Genomic DNA, 20,004 nt, shown 5'->3' on the forward strand with positions numbered 1-20,004 from the left:
AAATCCAATCCCAGCACCTTGCCACATGCCCAGTGCCATACTGTGGCACTGCAACCAAGTGTGTGATCTCTTCCAGCTCACCAGGACCATGTGTGCCAGCACCCCAGCCCCCACCGCAACTCCTGCTAACATAATCAGGGCAACAACAAAGGGAACATAAAGGGGAGAACTGGAAAAAGAAAAAACTAAAGACAAGGTAAGATAAAGAATGTTACACAGATCAGAGTAGGAGTAAAAGAAAATTAAAAATCACAAATGAAACTAAAAACTGATTTTTTAAGAAAGTTAAAACACTGAACAAAGATACATCTGATGACAAAAAATTTAACAAGTAAAGGTGACCAACAAAATTTTCAAGAGCTTTTTGTTAGATTAATAAGGAGAGGGGCTAGAGAGATTGTACAGCTGGTAGGGCTCTTATCTTGCAGGCGGCAAGCCTAAATTCAATCCCCAGCATCCCATATGGTCCCCTGAGCACCGCCAGGAGTAATCCCTTAGCATAGTCAGGTGTGGCCCCCAAACAAAGAAACAAACAAAAGATTAATAAGGAGAAAAGAGGCAATGATCCTACACAAATTCTTACTATAGAAAAAGAAAAGTAGGTCTACTGAGTTTTTAATAAATTGCAGATATACACTCAGGATACTCTCCACTGGAATTTGAACATGAAATACTTAAGTGTACAGGATAAGAGAGCATTTGTCACAGTCAAACAACAATCAAACACATTTACTGACCTCCCCGAGGGGAAGGAGCATTGTGCCCTCCAACGATCACAAGGATACCGGAACTTTCAAGTGTCACCTTCCATTTTTCAATGATAGCCATAGACTTGTCCTGAAAACGAAGATGTTGGCAGGTCAGGAGCCCTCCTTCAGTACTGCAGTGAGGTCTTAGTTCCCCAAGGGTTGCCCATGACCATACCTGACTGGCATCATCAAACACAGAGAGTTCCATGGGGCCTTCAAAGTCCTGCTGCCAAATGGACTGCAAACACTCGTCCAGCCACAGTTCGGCATTGTGCACCGGGAGGATGACAGACTGGACCCAAAAGGCACAGAGCAACAGTCATGGTGCAGACAAGGCTCTCCCCACTCCCATCACCAAGACCTCTTTCAAGGGACTCTGCTGGCCACAAATGCCTCTCTATCTACCTTCTCCCCATCACACTCCTATGACTATGCCTTAGACTCACAGAGTTGGCTTCTGAATGCTCTGAATGAAACAAAAAATTTGGAAAGTACCAGAAACTCTCCCAACTTTGGGCTGGAGAATTAGGAACAGAGGGGAGGGTGTCTGCCCTGCACATGGCTGACCCAGGTTCAATCTCTAGCATCTGATACAGTCCCCCAAGTTCCTCCAGGAGTAATCCCTAAGAGCAAAGCCAAGAGTAACACCTGAACATCTCCAGGTGTGGCCCCAAACCAAAAAACCCATCCTAACTTCATGTAAGATTTGTGTTTTCCAATCAGAAACATCATTTCATTCTGTTCTGGATCTTGAGCTTGGGGGACCATGTGGTGCTGGGGAGCAAACCCAGGTCTCCAGCACACAAGACTGCACTCCCACCCTCTGAGTTAACACGCTAGCCCAGAAAGATCGTGGTGGAAACAAGATGGAGTCTCTTCCAGCCCACAAAAGTCAGATTGGCCCTTTGCAGGATAAGCATTTTCAGGAACCCCAAGGAATGCCACAAAAAATTCCCTCAGAGAAGCCCTCCAGGACTTTCACAGAGGGGAGGCGGTGACAGCTCCACTCATCTCCCTGCCTTCTAGATGGAGGGTTTGATACTGTCTTGCCTGCATCGAAATAAAAGAGAATTTCTCAAGAGTCAAGAAAGCATCAGATAGCAAGAAAGTCTCCTCAGACGCACTGCCACGCCCCACAACCCAACCCTGACAGAACCCAGGCCAGGCAGGTGAGCCTATGTGGACAGACACACACAGCGTGTGTGTGTGTGTGTGTGTGTGTGTGTGTGTGTGTGTGTGTGTGTCTTTGTGTGTGTCGGTATGGAAACAGCGTTTTAAAACACTGGATCCAACCATTTATCAATGTGAATTTTAAGAAAGCCCGTGGGTCCAAGTGCTGAGAACCATTCCCTCAGCTACTTGACTGTGCACGTGACCAAGGTGGCCGGGCTGGGCTCTGTCCCCTCAGGGTGGACTGGTGGCTCGGCTGCGCCCACACGGTGCTGCCGGGGCGTGGGCGGGGGCTCGTCTCAGCTTCTGCTGGGGGCGGGGATACTCGCGGGCCGGGCGGGGCGGGGGGCGAGCACGGCCCCCACACGAGCACGCGCTTCAGACCTCAGCGCCGGCTCCCGGCCCTGCCGGCATTTTTCAACACTGATCTGGGCCGGGAAGCCGCGGGCAAGCGGAGCGCTGACGGCAGTATGGGGGTGGCAGGAGTGCGGGGCTGGCAAGCGGAAGAGGGAAGGAGGGAAATGAAGGGGGAGGGGAGGGGGCCCTGGGAGAGGAGGGGCACGGGGGACTGGTGAGAGGAGGACGGGCGCGGTGGGGGGAGGAGGGGATGGGGGAGAGGTCCGAAGGAAGGGGGACCCGGAGGACGGCTGCGGGGTGGAGCTATCGGCAGAGGAGGGTGGAGAAGGAAGAGGAACTGGGAGGGGGCAGAGCGCGTGTGGGGGCGAGGGTCGTCCGGACAGCCCCGCGGACCTACCACCAGGGCGCCGGCTCCAGAGGGCCGCTCCATGACGCGAGCGCTGGCCCCGCCCACGCCGGCTGCGGCGCCTGCGCGGAAGGCGGAGCCCGGGTGAGCCGCCCCCGATTGGCGGAGAGAGACGTCCGTCACTCGGGAGCGCCGCGCCAAGAGCTGCTCGAAAAGCGACTGCTTTGCAGCTCCGTCCAAGCTCGGTCCTGAGCCGGTGTTCTGAGCCACCCAAAGCTGGAGCGGGATCTCGGCGTGGGGGTGGGGGGCGCCTTGCCAGGTCCCCAGTGCTCAGGAATGACCGCGCTGCTCCGGTCATTGGCCGGACGGCCAGAGACCACAGACCAAGGCGCCTCTCAACCCATCTTGACCGGAGTCGCGGCGGTCCCAGCCCCGCTACACCTTTCCCTCCTGCGGGCCCCGGAAGGGTCTGCCCCTCGCGGGGAACAGCTGCCGTGAGTTAACGAATAGGAACGTCCTTGCACCCTTTTCTGGTCAAACTAAGGCTCGACAGACCACAGCAAGTGGTCTTGCTGTTTCAGACTGTACACCCCTTGAAAGGTGATTTTTTGGGACAAAAGAGCTGAGTGGCTGGAGTGCAGGAGACCCTGGGTTCCCATCTGGCACCACCTGGTCCCCAGAGCAATGCTGGGAGCACCCCACCACCACCACAAAAGCATCACAGGGTGTGGCTCAAAACTTTAAAACTACCAGAATTAAGTTTAAAAAGTTATTTTCCTTGTACTGGCTCAGTTGTAGCAAGGCCAGTTCAAGTAGAAACACTGATCAGAAAAGTAAAAATGGCCTTTATTTAAAATTTTAAGAAAAGCAGTTCAAGACTTTGTTTCCAAGGAATGAAATTTTCTGGAGTTGGTGCTCTGGGAGCAGCTTTGCTTCAAACAACTGGGTAATGGGTGTGTTGCTGGGCTCTTGGAGGGAGATGGGGTGGGCGATGCTGGCAGAACTTGCACCCCCAAATATGCCACCTTGTCACAAGACCTGGTTTTGAAGGTGCTGAGAAGAGTTATGGAAAGCTCTTCCTCTGCCTCCAAGCAGATCACACCTATATAAAGAGGTCTCCCATCCCTGCTTTTCCAGGAGACAAGTGGGGACCACCCAGAAGGACCAAGGAATCTCCATGTCTCCCCATTATTCTCCACAGATCCTCTGGGTGTGTGCTGACCAATTGCCTTTCTCTTGCCCAGAACGAAGAAGGAAGAGGACAAGGTTAGACTTTCCTCCTGCTGTCCAGGCTGTGGTCCAGAGTGCAGTAGTGGGGAAACAGAGACTGGCTTCCATGAGGGGGCTGCAGAGAGGACCCAGCACCCATCAGAGCTGCCCAAGACAGCACACAAACTATGCCAATGTCCACCATCTGCACCATCCCAGGTGGACCAGCCCTGGGGACGCTGGGAAGAGAAGGATCCAGGAAGCCATTGTCCCCTCAATGTGCTGCCACTGTGGGGAGCCAGGTCTGGACATGGTGTCCTGGAGCTGTCACTGAAAGCAGGAGCTTGGGGACCTTCCACAGGTACCCCATATCCTTGGATAAGTACAGCCCATGGCATCCATGCACTTCTGGGGCTGGGCTTTCAGGAGGCGACAGCACTCACTGGCTTCAAATCTTCAAGGGTCTTGTGCCAGCCCACAGCAGACACTCAGTGCTACTGTGCCATGAGTGGACATTGCTGAGGAAGACAAACAGCCACTTAAGTCACGAAAGTTCAGTGAGTGGCAACTCCCCTATTGCCAAGAAAGTTACAAGTCTTAAATTCAGTTTTGGGGGGGTTGTTTTGGCTTACAGGTGCTTGGAGGACCATGTGATGCCAGTTACTGAGCCTGGGGTTCCAGCATCTGAAACATACTCAGGCCTCTGAGCTGACTCTCCAGGCCCAAAGTTGCCATTTGTTTTTATTTTTTTATTTTCCTTGTTCTTCCAACACCACACTTGCCACCAGAGTATTTGCTTCCTTCTACTGCTATCTCAGGGCTCCCTCCCAATCACCCCACCTACCCACACACATCTTTGGTACATCTTTTTCTCTTATCAATCTCGCAAAGGTATCAGTCTTTCTAAAATAAACTGTCACTGATCAGGAGATGCTTCTAGCATGGTGCTCAGGGAACCATAAGGGTTCATAAGGATTGAACCCAGGCCCCCAGCATGCAAAGCTTGTACCTAAGACCTTTGTGGCATTTCCTGGACCCCAAATACATGTCAAAAACAGTAACAAGTCTCACAATAGCGACATTTCTGGTGCGCGCTCGAGCAAATCGATGAACAATGGGATGACAGTGCTACAGTGCTACATACACACATATACATATAGAAGTAAAGTCATGAGTTGTGCAAATGTGAAAGAAATACACTTTCAAGATTTTATTTAACTTGCTACTGAATGAAGGGCCAATAAGATGACAGACCCAGTTCAAAGGGGGTCTAACCTGAATGCAGAAACATGTATCAATGTTGAAATGAATTTGCTGATGGCGTACCAAACATTCAATATCCACAGAGCCTGACATGACCTTTGGGATGAGCTCTCACATGTAGAAACCACAGCGGCTTCCTAAAACAAGATCCTTCTGCCTCTCTGAACTTTGTTCCCTGTATCCAGCCCCTCCCTGGTGCTCCGGAGCAATAGGATGGCTCTGCCCAGGCCACAGGGCACTATCCACAGGAGCAGAGAGCCCACATCCATCTGGTTGCACACTGCAAGGGTAGCAGCACTTGCCTTGCTCATTTTCATGCCTTTTATACTTTGTTCTGTAAATGGCTAAGCCTGGACATCACAGCATTGTTCAGTACAAACAAACCAGGCAGGACAGGGCCCCTGCCAGGCAGCCCGAGCAGGGGTGTTGGTAGCCAGGTGACACAGTGCATGTGGCCAGGCCAACGGTCTCCTATTTGGAAGGATTTAGAAGACACAGGGCAGCAATACCAGCTGTCCACTCCTAAAAGGAACCCATGACTCCTCAGCAAGGCTGTTGAGTGTCTGTGCTGGGGAGGGCGGAGGGAACCGCTGTCAGATAATCAGGGGCCTGGGTCTGAATCCTCTCACTGGACAGCCTTCCCAAATCCTGAATGTGAGGCAGAGACACACTCTGCCCTGCCTCAAGGCTCGTGCTCACCACAGGGGTGCTCAGCTATCACCCTGCACCCTGATGCCCTTCAGCTGGTGACAGTGTCAAAGATGCTGCTGTTCAGCCTTCCAGGCCTCTGGCCCTGGTTTGTGCCTCCTCTCCCTGCATGTAGCCTGCACACTGCCCCATCAAATTCTGGTCCCTTTACCTGCAGCCCAAGAGCCTCCTCTGCATTGGCCCTGGAGACAGGCAGAAGACTTGTTCACTGCCAGTGGAACAAAAAGTTCCACTTTAGTCTTTAGTCTCCTAAAGCACCCTTAGTCTCCCTTTGGTCTCCTAAAGCACCGTTGGACTACCAATCAAAGGCCATTACCAACCACTGTCCCCTCCCAGGGCCTGGTTCTTGGTAACCTCCTCAGCTCTGGAAAGTGAAGATAATCAACATCAGGGAAGGAGACCAATAGGAACACATTTGCATTTTCCATCTCAGGGTCTAGCCCCTGCTGGTCTGCAGCATGGCCAGGGCTTGGAACACTCCACTCAAAGTCACACCTCCTGTGGCAGGCACAGGGTCATCTCGGCACTGCCCATTCCTTGTGGCTGGCAGAGTCCAGCAACTATGCCAGTTGGCATCTGATACAATGCCAGGACAGAGAGGCTGGGGTGAGGGAAATGATACCCAGACACATGCCCTAACCCCAGGCAGGACCACTCATCGGCACATGATACACAGGTGGGTTCAGAGTCCCCACACTTTGCGGAACACACAGGTCCTGAAACTCCTGCCATGACTGACTGCTCCTGTCTGCAATGTGAGTGCCACAAGACTCCCCACCTTGAAGCAGTCCGTGAAGGGTACAGACACACAAGTAAATGAGATAGAGAATGAGTGCTGAACAAGAGAATGAATGAGCAATTGAATGTAAGTGAGTGTTATATAATGGGTGCATGAGTGAATAAATGTGAGAGAGTGATTGAGTGTGACAATGAGTGAGGTAATAAATGAGTATGAGATACTGAGTGATTGAGTTCATGGGAGAAGAAATGATGAGTATGAGTGAATGAATGTGTGAGAAAGTGAGTGAGTGAAAGAATAAGTGAAGTAATGAGTGTGAGATCAGAGGATTATGGCTGAGGGGGGCAGGACAGGGCAGCTGTTACCTGTTCTCAACAAGATTCTGGCATGTCTTCTTGTCAGCATTTCAAATGCAGAAATGTTACAAAGAGAAAAAAGTGTTCGACTGGCTGGGGTGGGGTTGGGCATTGACTACCCCTGACCAGGGATCCCTCCTCACTAAGACCCTCAAGTGGGGCTATTTTAACCCTGGACATTGATTTGTCTTGGTCCAGGGTCTGGATATTGTGGGAAACTGACTCAAATTCCCACCACACACACACACAAACGGTTTGACCTTTACCCTGTAGGTACTCTTCTAGTACCATCCAAGGGGGACAGGGCCACAGGCAGGCCTCTCAGCCAACTAAGAAGAGCAGTATTGCTCCTTTTGGAAATGAGTTATGTCATCTCAGCTCAGACTCAGTATGACAGGAAATGGGGCCCAGGATCTAGGAATGTGGTAGCATAGTCAGCAGGATACAGTGCTGGTAATCTGAAGGGACACTCACACTCAAAACAGTTACCTTCTACTTGGTTCAGAACCTTCTATCTGGACATTTGGGAAGTTCAGGAAACACACGGGGCTGGACCAAGGGAAAGGTCTTCAAACTCTTTACTTCCAAGGGCATGGCCCAGTGGGGAAGAGGCCTTTCCATGAGGTGATGTGATGATGTGATGACATGATGTGGGTGATATGATAGGGTGAAAAGGGTTTTGACAGGTGAAAAGGTGGTATGATATGGTAATGGTGACAGGGTGACCTGTGACAGGGCAATGTGATGACAATGGTATGACATGGTGATGGATGACATGGTGACCTAAGTGATGTGGTGAAGTGGGTGATGTGATATGGTAAGTGATGTGATGTGGGTGACATGATATGGGGGACATGACAGAGTGAAAAGGGCATTGCCATGCAAGGGTGATGTGATAATGGTGGTGGTGACAAGGTGACCTGGGCTATGTGGTGACAATGGTGTGACATGGTGATGGATGACATGGTGACCTAAGTGATGTGGTGAGGGGAGTGGGAGTGATGTGATGTGGTGACATGATGACAGTAACATAATGACCAGAGTGATATGATGAGGTGGGTGATGTGATGTGGATGACAGGGTGACATGGTGACCTGAGTAATGTGGTGAGGTGAGTGACATGGGTGATATGATGTGGGTGACTTGCTGACAGTGACATGGTATCCAGAGTGATGTGGTAAGGTAGGTGATGTGGGTGAAGTGGGCGATGGATAGTGTCTGAATGTGGCCCCAAGTGGCCTATGGTGGCCTGGAGGTCTAGCTACCCAGTGGCTAAGGGACATGAAGCTGGACCCCTGTAGCAAGGACCTGATGGACTCTGGGCCTTACAGGAATGTCTCCAGGGACAAAGGCCCACTTAGGCAGGAGCAATAGCCTGACATGCAGCTAACCCATGTTCAATACCTGGTACCAAAAATTGTCCCCCAAGTCCTACCAGGAGTGATCCTTGACACAAAGCTAGGAATTAAGCCCTGAGCACTGCCAGGTGTGGCCCAAAAACCAAACCCAAAACAAAAGGCCTAATTGGTTCCAGCCTGCTGAGCACCCAGGGGTGTATGGACATGGGATTGAAGTGGGTTCACAGGCCTCAAGCCATCAAGATCCTCTGCTCATCGGCCCACCAGGCAATCCTGGCCATCACCTGCGCCCTGGTGATGGTTTGGTCTCCTCAGGGACAGGAGCTGCTAGGAGACCCTCACAGAGTAGGGGTGGAGGGGTGGAGAGAGTACAGGATCCGGGCACAGGCTCCGCTGCCACCATGTATCCCAGCTTGGACCCTGCCTGAGGCTATGGGGCTTGGGAGGGGGTGCTGAGACCCCATAAAGGGTCAGGAGGGAACACGGGGTGGGCAGCTGGGAGGTCGCCAGGAGGGGAGACTACGATCATTCAGAGGCTGGTCACCCAGGGAGATGGCAGCCGCACAGCCCGCCCCTCGGCCTGACTTGAAAGAAGGGAGAACAGACAGAATTCTAAGCCACCAACAAAAGGGCTTCCTGTTGACACAACAGACTTTAACTCCTCTGTCCTCTGCACCCTGATGCTGGCGCCTCGGCCTATGCCCTGTTCCCCAGGGCGACAACCAGACCACGGGAAAGAAAATCAAGCTTCCAGTCTCTAACTCTGCAATCCGTTTTTTAGAAATTGGGTATAAATCCAGATCCTGCTGCCCAGCATCAGCCTCTCCAGCCTCAGAGGACCTACAAGTGCCCTCAGCATCTGCCAGACTAAAGGGCCATGTGCACACTCAGAACCATGCAGAACTCTCTCTCTCACACAACATGCAAACAGATTAACAGACAAAACACACATGAACCCACAGCATTGGCATGCACACATGTGCAGCATTCACACGTGCACACACAAGCAGCACTCCAGTAGATATTGGTGCACACATGTAACACCTCACATATATGTACACACAAAGGCACCTGTGCATGACATACAAACATGCTCATTCACATATATATATACATATATATATGAAGACACTAGTGCACAGCACACAAACAAGCTCACACATATACATATACGTATACACATGAAGGCACTCATGTGCAGTACACAAACATGCTCATACATATATGCACACACAAAGGCACTCATGCATGGCACATAAACATGCACACTCATGCACACACATATGTATGTATACATGTGAAGGTACTCATGCATGCCATACAATATGCTCATTCACACATATACACATATTTATGTATATACACACATGAAGGCACTGACACAGGCAAACATGCTCATGTATACTCACACATGGCACACACACTCACACATACATACATGTGTATACATAGACACAAAGGCACTCGTGTATGGCACACAAACATGCTCATTCATGCATACATACACATGTGAAGGCATTCGTGCATGACACAAACTTTCTCACTCATACACATACACATGTATATACACATGCAAAGGCATTCATGCACAGCACACAAACACACTCATGCATACACACATACACATGTATGTACACACATAAAGGCACTCTTGCACAGCACAAACATGCTCATGCATGCACATATATGTATATACATAAAGGCATTCATGCATGGTACACACACATCTCATGGGAGATGTGTGCTGAAAGTAGATGGCCTCTGAAACATGATGGCCTCTCAGTATCTGTATTGCAAACTATAAAGCCCCAAAGTAGGAAGAGAGTAAGAAGAAAATTGTCTACTATAGAAGCAGGGGGTGGGGTCAGGTGGAGTGTCAGGAGGGATATCAGGGACTATAAAAAATATAAAGGCGCACACGGGAGGGGGTGATGTGTGTGTGTTGTTTGCGGGCTCTCAGGGCGGCTCTCTCTGTCTCGCCACTCTCATTCAGTGCTCTCGAGCCACTGTGCATGGACCGGATCAGGATGTCTCCTCCTTGTGCTTTGCTTCTGTGTGTGCCACTGTGCTCTCTTCTGTCTATCTCTGATTCTGTCTCTGTAGTCCCTCCTTTGGTCTCTTCCAACCTCTCTCTGTCTCTGTTGTCTCTCCTCTGGTCTCTTCCGATCTCTCTTCTTCCTATCTCTCCGGAGCCCTTCTGTTTCAGTCTCTGGAGCCTCACTCACTCTCATTTCTCACTCACTTTGTGCTTTCTCTCCCCTGCTTCTGGCTTCAATGATTCTCTTTCACTCTGTGCTCTGCTTCTGTGTCTTCTCTCTGTCTTCTCCCTTGCTTCTGTGTCTTCTCTCTCACTTCTGTATCTTCTCTCTAGCTTCTGTGTCTTCTCTCTTGCTTCTGTGTCTTCTCTCTTGCTTCTGTCTCTTCCCCCACAGTCTTAATTTATATAGCAATCACATATGGTGGTGACACAAAGGTGGGTTGAACATTAACAAATCAACAAAGAGGGGTAAGACCATTCCTCCATGAGATTAACAAAATCTCATCTAAGGAGATTACTCCAGATTACTAGGAGATTCGCTCAAGGGTGGGATCCAAACAAGGGTGTGTTGCTTTCTTCTTTCCTCAGCTAGTAACCCACTTAAACAGTTGTAGTAGGGCCGGAGCGATAGCACAGCGGGTAGGGCGTTTGCCTTGCACGCGGCCGACCCGGGTTCGATCCCCGGCATCCCATATGGTCCCCCAAGCACCGCCAGGAGTAATTCCTGAATGCAAAGCCAGGAGTAACCCCTGAGCAGCGCTGGGTGTGACCCAAAAAGCAAAAAAAATAAATAAATAAACAGTTGTAGTAAATCTACTTCAAATATTTCTAGCAATGTCATTCTGTATGAGTGCAGTAAGAGAGATATCAAACTTAAAGTTTGGTTCTTCCTGAGGATATCTCACTATATTTTCCAGACCACAGTCCTCAGGTCAGGGTCCTAACCCCAGCAGGGTCCTAGTCTCATTGTTACTTTTGGATCATGACAGCATTTGCCTATGATCATGTTCTTATAGTTGAGTATTGTGGCGCTTTGGCCTGGCCCATTTCAATGCCAGGGTAACTCACAGCTTGCCTTGGGTCCATTCTGTCCCTTGTCAGGAGCCTGCTCTTGGGGTGCTAGGAACTAAGGACAACTGAGTCAAGAAAGCAGATGCCAAGGAGTAAATATTATTGGAGTCAATCAACTCCCAAGTTACAAAGCATAATAATAACTGTCTTCCTGTGTCCATACAGAAAGGACATTGCTTTAGGGTAAACTAAGTTCCCTGCAGCAAGGATGAAAGGACAAACCCAATGTTATCCTACAGGGACATTGGTGGTGGAAAATGTATACTGATGGAGGAATGGGTGTTTGATCATTTTATGACTGAAACTCAATCATAAAGCTTTGTAACTGTATCTCATGGCGCTTTAATAAAAAAATATGCAAATAAAATGTGATTATAAAAGGCAACAGAGCCTGAGAACCTCTATGGAACTGAGCTTACCATAGCAGGGGGACAAGGCAGGTATTATGGTTGTGTGGGATACTGAGACAATGATTGAAGGAATGAGGATAATAGTGGAGGATGTGGTGTTGAAACATGGTATGCATGAAGTTAAAAGTATTATAAGGGGCCGGAGCGATAGCACATCAGGGAGGGCGTTTGCCTTGCACGCGGCTGACCTGGGTTCGATCCCCGGCATCCTATATGGTCCCCCAAGCACCACCAGGAGTAATTCCTGAGTGCAAAGCCAGGAGTAACCCCTGAGCATCGCTGGGTGTGACCCAAAAAAGAAAAAAAAAGTATTATAAATCATAAGGGCTGGATCTATAGCACAGTGGGTAGGGTGTTTGCCTTGCACACGGCCAACCTGGATTCGATTCCTCTGTCCCTCTTGGAGAGCCCGGCAAGCTACCTAAAGTATCCTGTCCACATGGTAGAGCCTGGCAAGCTACCCATGCCGTATTTGATATGCCAAAAACAGTAACAAAAGGTCTCATAATGGAGATGTTGCTGGTGCCCGCTCAAGCAAATTGATGAACAACGGGACAACAGTGCTACAGTGCTACACCCATGAAGACACTCACACATGACAAACATGCTCACCCCTGCATATACACATATATACATTTGTACACACATAAAGGCACTCACACAATAAACATGCTCACATACATACATACATACATACATATACACACACATGAAGGCACTCACACATGGCACACAAACACCGTCACTCATGTATACACACTCTCAACACCCAGCGAGTACTAGGAAATGCAGGAGTTAGAGGGAAGTTCTGCCTTTCTACACTGGCCTCCCTGACAATCCTCCCACTAATTCCCAGTGGCTGACCTACCTCTGTAACTAAGAGACAGAAGTCATCCAGATCAGCATTCTTCAACCTATGCCCCTTGGGACTCCCCCAGGATGTTTCAGAGGCCACAGGTGGAAATCCTGTAAATGGAGGACTTGGTGTGAAAGTAGGGGCTGATCAGTGGGGTGGTGAAAACAGGAAGGAAATAAGGTCAGATGGGGTCATGGTGGGAAAAAGTTGAGGAACTCTGGTTTGGATCATGGTTTTCTGCAGGACAGAGAATGGTTGCCAAGTCAAGGGTGGTAGGAGTGTTACATGACAACAAGGCTCAGGGAGGTAAGGCCCATGGCCCCTCACTCACAGGGGACATGGGAAGTCAGCAGTGTCTAGTGGCTGGAATGTTGGGGTCAGAACTGGCCAGAGGAGAGGACTGAGGGAAGGGACAGGAAACAGGGTCTTGCCCACCCCGAGCCTTATGTGTGCACAACCTAGGTAATTTGTGGCTCTGGGGGCCCACTGATTCTATTACCCACTCACAAGTGGGGAAGCAGAGATAGTTTCCCCAAAATAACACAGCTGGGATGTGCTGGAGGCTTGTCAGGCCTTACCTCTCTTGGTCATTCTTACCAGTCCTGAAATCCAGCAGCCAGCAACACCCAATTTATTTAGTCTCTGTTCTCAAGAGAGATGGGTCAATAGGACTTAAGTTCTAGATAAAAAATTATAGAGGGTGGAGGGCGTAGCTCAGCAGTAGAGCAGTTGCCTTGAATGTGTGAGGCTCTGGATTCAATCCCTGGCCCTAGATAGAGGGAAAGGTGGGGAGAGTGAGGGGACAAGTGAGGAGATAGGTGAGGGGTGAGGAAAGAGAGGAGTGAGGGGAGAGAATTAGGAGACAGAGAGAGAGAAGAGAGAGAGGCAGAGAGAAGGGAGGAGAGAGGAGAGAGAGTGTGAGAGAGAGGGGGAGGAAGAGGAGGAGGAGAGAGAGTGTGTGTGTGATAGAGAGGAGAGGGAGGAGAGAGTGTGTGTGAGAGAGAGGGGAGAGGAAAGGAGAGAGAGGAGAGAAGAGGAGGAGGAGAGTGTGTGTGTGAGAGAGAGAAGAGAGGAGAGAGGGTGTGTGTGAGAGGAAGAGGAGAGGAGAAGAGGCGAGAGGAGAGGAGGGGCGAGGAGGGGAGGGAGAGGAAGAGAGAAGAGAGGAGAGAGAGAGAGAGAGAGAGAGAGAGAGAGAGAGAGAGAGAGAGAGAGAGAGAGAGAGAGAGAGAGAGAAGAGATGTCTATAAGCCAGAGACTCTGGGTGCCCAGATGAAATCAGTTTGAGTCCAGAGGCCTGAGAACCAGGCCTTGTTGGAATCTGTAGCCACATAACAGGAATACCTGGGAGCAGCCTCAGGGGTACATGGGGCCACCCTTAGAGGGCACACGGGTACACTCAGGGATACAAGAGCACCACCAGCAGTATATGGGAACACCTTCAGGGACACATGGGAGCACCTCAGGAATACACGAGAGCACCCTCAGGGGTATGTGGGAGCAGGAGCACACAGGAGTCCATGGGAAGACCTTTAGGGGCCCATGATGGGGGTACCCTCAGGGTACATGGGAGCAGAGACAGAAACGCAGAGACAACTGCACACAAATACTGCACTTCCCACCAGAATTTGTGTTCAGATGAAGACCCAGACAGGCCCTGACTCTAGCACACAGGGTACTCTCATGCCATAGCCCCAGACTCCAGCCTGTTCCCCAGAAGAAAAGACAAAGGTGCAGTGATGTTGGCTTGGGTCACTGTCCATGACTAACACTGTGACAGAACAATAACAATCAGAGGTGCAGGGAGTCAGTGCATCTTACTGACTTGGTGAGGGAACAGGCAAGAAAAAAAATAGATTCTCATTACAAATAGATGGAACCAGAACAGCTTGCAATCTTAACAGGGAGGAAGCACCCATGAGCACACCAGGACCTGCCTCATCCCTGCCATGGTTTCCTGCTGCAGCTGGTCTAGAATGACCCTCCAATCCCCACTCTGGGTTCCCTCCACCCTCAGCAAAGTGGCCTTTGAGGGGTACAGGGACAGGCCTTGCTGGTCTGCTAGGGTCTGCATCTGTGGTCTTGACCTGCAGAACTTGCACCCAGGCCTGGGTCAGGAGCAGAAAGCTCAAGGGAAAATCTCTTCACTGCACCAGTGACAACTGGAGTCCTGGGCCAGATAGGCTCTGAGAGACTGGTGGGGTCTCTGACAAGATGGAGACCACAGATCTGCGTCTTGAGACCACAGACCCCTCAGATCAGTCTCTATGGGTAGAAGAAACAGTTTAGGACAGAGCCTACTTCTCACCTGATTTCATGTATATCCATGTGGTGACATGTGTGACTGGAGGCCACATCTGTGATCAGCCACCTCACCCCCTTTGCCTCTGAATCTGCCCCTCACAGCACTCAAGCAGGCACTTTCCCCTTCTCTGGCCTTGTCTATCCTGTCCCCAACACCGGAAACTTAAGGTCATCACCCGGACCTTCCCCAGCCTGGGAACTCCTTCTCCACACCATCTCTTCAGGTTCTGGAATCTTCTACCCCTTCCCCTGAGGCCTGGAGTAGTCAAGGCCCTAGTACCTAGGATGTCTCACCACTTCAGGGTGGACCCATGTCTTGGAGAGGGTGGCTCCTGTTCCCCAAGCCAAGTTCTGTCTGCTGCTGTTGGTTCTGGGAGGGACAACCAGATGATAGGGTGAGTGGACAGTGGCTCAGGGCTGCAATGACAGCCTCCCGTCCCGAAGAGGTCCTACCTCCACCCTGCCTATCTTTTGGCCCCTCCTGCAGAGGGCAGGCCCAGACTGTGGCCAAGCTCTAGGGCCCTCTACAGGGATGGCAGGGGTACAAAAGGCCCCTTTCTGGCTGTGTGGGTGTAGACCAGGGCCCCACCTGAGGGCTCTGGACAAGGTGTCTCTGAGCCACCCCACCTGCAGCCCAGGTGAGTCACCAAGGTGTGGCCCAGAACCAGCCTCAGAGGGCCCTGAATTGGCCCTGGGATGGGGGTGGAGGGTTGTCCCTGGGCTCCTACAGGCAGAGGGGTGACCTGAGAATATCTCTGAACACATCATGCCCTGTCCACTCCTCCCTCCACTGCTCTCCTGGCACCTAACACACACCCACAGTGGGGCCAGGAGAGCTCAGGCCTGGCCATGTAGCCAGGGACACTATAGTGGGACCTGCTTCTTCTTCTGTCCTGGGTGGGAGACTCCTACCCTCTTTGGAACCACTCACAGAGGCACTTAGTGGGATCCGCAGCCCTGATGGTGCAGTGCCCAGGCCTGAAGGTGCTACTTGTGCCCAGTGCTGTGTGCCACTGGGGCTGCACTGGGCAATGCCTGGGACCAGGTGGTGCTAGGACTAAATTTAGGACCTCCACAAGCTAGGCATGTGCTTTAGCCCCTCAAGCTGTCTATCTGGCCTGGGCCCCTATTCTCTCGAAGGCCCATTCACCCCAATCACTGTCTTTGCAGCAGACCTGAGGTCTGTGCCAGCAGACTCCAACAACCCCTCATCTGGCACGCAGCACCAGCAGGTCTAGTATAGAATTCTGATGTGAAGGGCATGGCTGGCCTGGAGCAGGATGAACTCTTGAGGGACCCTCAGGTGTCACATGCACCAACAGAGCCCTGTGTTCAGGTGACAGGCACCCGGAGCTCACAGTGTAGGATCACGCCCTGTGCAATGTGGAAAAGGCCAGTGTGTGTGCATTTCACATGCAGATACACTCACATTCAAGGGGTGATCAGAGCTCGGGGTCTCAAAGGGTAATGTCAGTGATTGTATGCCAGGGGACTTCCCCACAGGCCACAGGGGTCCAAGTTCTTTCCTCAGCTCTGTGGCTACATCTTTGGGAAGGACTATGTTGGCATCCTGGTGGCAGGATCTTCAGACCCCCGATTTCAGTGAGCACAATCTTCTCCTGCTCTCTGGCTTTGCTCTACCGAGTGGCATCTGTCACCCACCTGGAGGTGATAACTGCAGGTACCCTTCTCCTCAATGAGTTCAGGATTTAGGGGATGGGCCTAACCCGGTCATCAGGAGCTAGTACACAGCACATGGCGGGATCCCACAACATGGGGCAGATGGAAATAAGCAAACAAAGTGGGTGGCAGGAGGAATTGGGAACTCTGAACTCCTGCACAAACAACATGAGAAAATGGAGCACAGGGGGTGCTACGAGGATTTCCCCAAAGACTATAGCAGAGAAGGAAAACATCCTGGCTCAGCCAGATACCTGAGCTGGGAGCCAGTTACACTGAGCAACTTGGGATCAGTTAGGAGCACCCACCAGGGGCGCATGGGAGCACATAGGGGCACATGAGAGCACCCAGGAGCTCATGGGAGCACCTCAGGGAACACAAGGGAACCAGCAGGGGCACATGGGAGCAACCTTACACCTACTGAAGGACATGGATGGGACCCTTAGGGGCCCATTGGGGCACCCAGAGGAACCTGTAGCATCTTCAGGGACACATGGGGGGCACCCAGGGATATATGGGAACAACCTCAGGGGCACTTGGGAGTACCCAAGGATAGATGGGAACACCCAGTGCTTTTGCATAGAAGTGGGGTCTCCAGCCCTGGCCCAACCACAAGGGCAGCAGAAATCCCAAGAACTGGGGGCCTGTAGCTTCTGGGCAGAAGCCAAAGGAAGGTGTTCAGGGGGCAGGCCAGGGGCCTTATAGACTGCAAGCAGCATACAGTGGGATTATGTGTGATCCCAGAGTTTCTGTGGTGCTATGGGAACCCGGCCTAGGAGTCCAGGGGACCTTGTCTGCCTTCCTCACCTGGGACCCTACTCACAGCAGTGGGGTGGAGCATGGTGTTGGCATCTTAGGGGGAGGTCTGCCCTCCACTGAGGCTTGTGATCAATCAGCATCTAAAAAGATATGAGCCTGGGGTACTAGGTGTGACAGCCCAGCTGCATGGGGCCCCCAGGGCTATTTCCTACAGGAACCAAGGGCTTATGCTACTCCAGCACAGTCTTTATGGACCATGCTTCTCCCGGGTCCAGTGTCCACACACTGTCCTGGGGGCTTCTGGCAGCGGGGCATGTCTTCCCCTGGTTCCAGCCCTACTCCTGTGCTTGGCATGCCATCCATGTCTTCTCCTGGCCCTGGGAGGAAGCACCCAGTTCTCAGCCTGAGTGGCAGTTCTGGTGTACATGGGGAGTGGGGTCAGGGTCTGTCAACTCCCCAAGGGCACAGGCTCAATGCCCTGACCAGCATGACACCAAGAGCACAGGACTGACTTCCCTGCATGTGTGATGGGTCCCCTTAGAGGCCAAGTCCCTTCTCAGGACACATTTACCTTCTATCAGCCTTAATCCCCTGATCCCCCATGGAGCCCTTCCTTCACAGGCTGCCTCTGAGGACTCAGTGCTGAGACATTCCTGGTACAGAGCACCTGCAGGGTTCAGGGCTTTATGGACCATGCCCTGGCTGCCTGGGGGGAATCACCCAGTACCACACACTTGCCACCCACAGCAGCACTGGCCCCCAGCTGCTGCACCCTCGACACCTTTCCAGAGGCAGACAGCAAAGCACACGCAACTAACTAGGTTAAGGAGGCGTTGGGGGAAGGTTATGGGGCTGAGGCCACTCGCCCTCCACCGGCTGTTTCATTCCCTAATTACACATTGCTCACTCACTGCACTCGCTAAATGCTAAGTTATGAGTGCTTGCTTTTCATCACCCGGCCACAGTCATGATAATTACGTCCCTCTGGGAAGGTCAGCAAAAATAACCTGGGAGGGGAAGCAGAGAAATGGGGGTGCTGCACACACAGGGGCGGGGCTGAGGGACAACTAGCACTCGGCAGCTTCTCAGATGCCAGCACCCACAGGGCAGGCTGGGCTTCTCTGTGAACAGGCTCAGGTGAGGCATGCTGAGTAGCTGAATGCACACCACTGTCTCAGGCTGTGACCCCCAGGAACACCTTAGCAATGGAGGTGCTGTCAGAGGCTCAGGGGACTTACATCATGGGGACTAAGAGGGGACATGGTTCACTCCACTGACGTGAGGCTGCACGCGAGCCTGTCACAAACCCATGTCACTCTGAGGCCCCACCACCCACCTTGCAGGTGACAGTGTCAACAGCCCACCTGACCCCACAGTCCGTAGAACCAGATCAGGGAGGGACAAATGGAGCCAGGCTCACTCTGCCAGGGGTCTAGAGTACCCCAAAAGCAGTAGGGCTGGTGGCAGGTGGTAGTGCCCTTTTCCGGGGACAGTCCCTGCGGCACCCAAAGCGAGAAGATGACACATGGTGTCGGAGCCCTTGGCAGGCACTCTCAGGAGCCAGCAGGGCTGTCTGCCACCCTGTGCCATGGGCAGGCCTGGCATGGGGCAGCAGGGAACCAGGCCAAGGCTGTAGTCCAGGATGGGTCACAGAGGTGCCCAGGAGGCATCTGGTGGATACATCTAGAGTGAATGCAGGCACAGACCTACAGTGGAGACACAGACCCTGGCTCTGGTGTGGGCTGAGTGTGACTCAGGCCCACGTGGGGTGGAGAGGATAGAGCCGTCCAAAAGTATGCTCATGGAGCCCCCTAAAAGCCCCTCTGGGGTCACAGGAAACCCCTAAAGCTAGAGAGTACAGAGGGTGCTGTGTTCTGCTTGCCTACACACAGTCGACTCTAGCTAGAGTCTGATCACCCCAGACGGTCCCCTGAGCACAACCAGGAAGTGACCCCTGAGCACAGAGACCCAGGAGTGACCCCTGAGTACCTCTGGGGGTGACTCCCAAACCAAACAAAAATCCACCAGTGTCTTGCCCATGTCCACCCCTTTGACCTCACAGGGCCATGGGAGTAAGTAGGGGGCCCATAGGGCAGGATGGTGGGATATAGGAGCATTTGTGGCTGAGGGACTGCTGCCCTCAGGGTGGAAGAACCCTGCAAGAGGAGGTCTGGGCAGCAACTGAGCTTCACAGCGGCAGTGGGCTCCGAAGGCTCTGCTCAGACCCCAGAACTCCCACTGGGGTGGGCCAGGGCAACACTGTTGCTCCTCTCCGGGCCCAACCAGGGGCCTTGGAGCCCAGCTCTCTGAGCCCTGGAGACACACCCTGTGGTGGCTGACCCTCCTAGTGCACAGAGCCCTGCAGGGTTTCTTGGGCTCTGAACGGGCTTTAGTTGTTGTGCAGCCTCAGACACCAGGAATCCCAATGCACATTCCACGTGTGGAGTGTTGCAGGGCCAGAAATGCCAGGACCCTCCTGCTGGGCAGAGGTGTTCAGTAGGATTGGAGGTCCTGGGTCGTGATTCTTCCTGGAACCCCTGGACCAGTTCTGCAGTGTGGACCCACCCTGCACCTGGCTGCTTGTCAGAAGGGGTTCTAGAGGTTCTGCTCAGACCCTGTTTTAAGGACTCTCAG

General features: G+C 52.1%; 1 protein-coding gene across 14 annotated transcripts in view; it reads right to left on the bottom strand.

The window, feature by feature from the left end:
* The window catches only part of B3GNTL1 (UDP-GlcNAc:betaGal beta-1,3-N-acetylglucosaminyltransferase like 1), a 103,392-nt gene extending 100,653 nt beyond the window's left edge, over positions 1-2,739 (bottom strand). For all 14 annotated transcript variants that reach the window (XR_008629358.1, XR_008629359.1, XM_055133583.1 and 11 more), the window contains exons 1-3: positions 2,674-2,739; positions 925-1,041; positions 738-837 (exon numbers count right to left, since the gene is read on the bottom strand). Coding sequence is in view for 12 of the 14 variants with exons in the window: in XM_055133583.1 (XP_054989558.1) it covers positions 738-837; positions 925-1,041; positions 2,674-2,706 (250 nt within the window). In the remaining 2 variants the exon portion in view is untranslated. The remainder of the gene's footprint in view (positions 1-737; positions 838-924; positions 1,042-2,673) is intronic.
* Between the last annotated feature and the right edge of the window lie 17,265 nt (positions 2,740-20,004).

This window comes from Sorex araneus, chromosome 3 (assembly GCF_027595985.1).
Source record: "Sorex araneus isolate mSorAra2 chromosome 3, mSorAra2.pri, whole genome shotgun sequence".
NCBI lineage: Eukaryota > Metazoa > Chordata > Mammalia > Eulipotyphla > Soricidae > Sorex > Sorex araneus.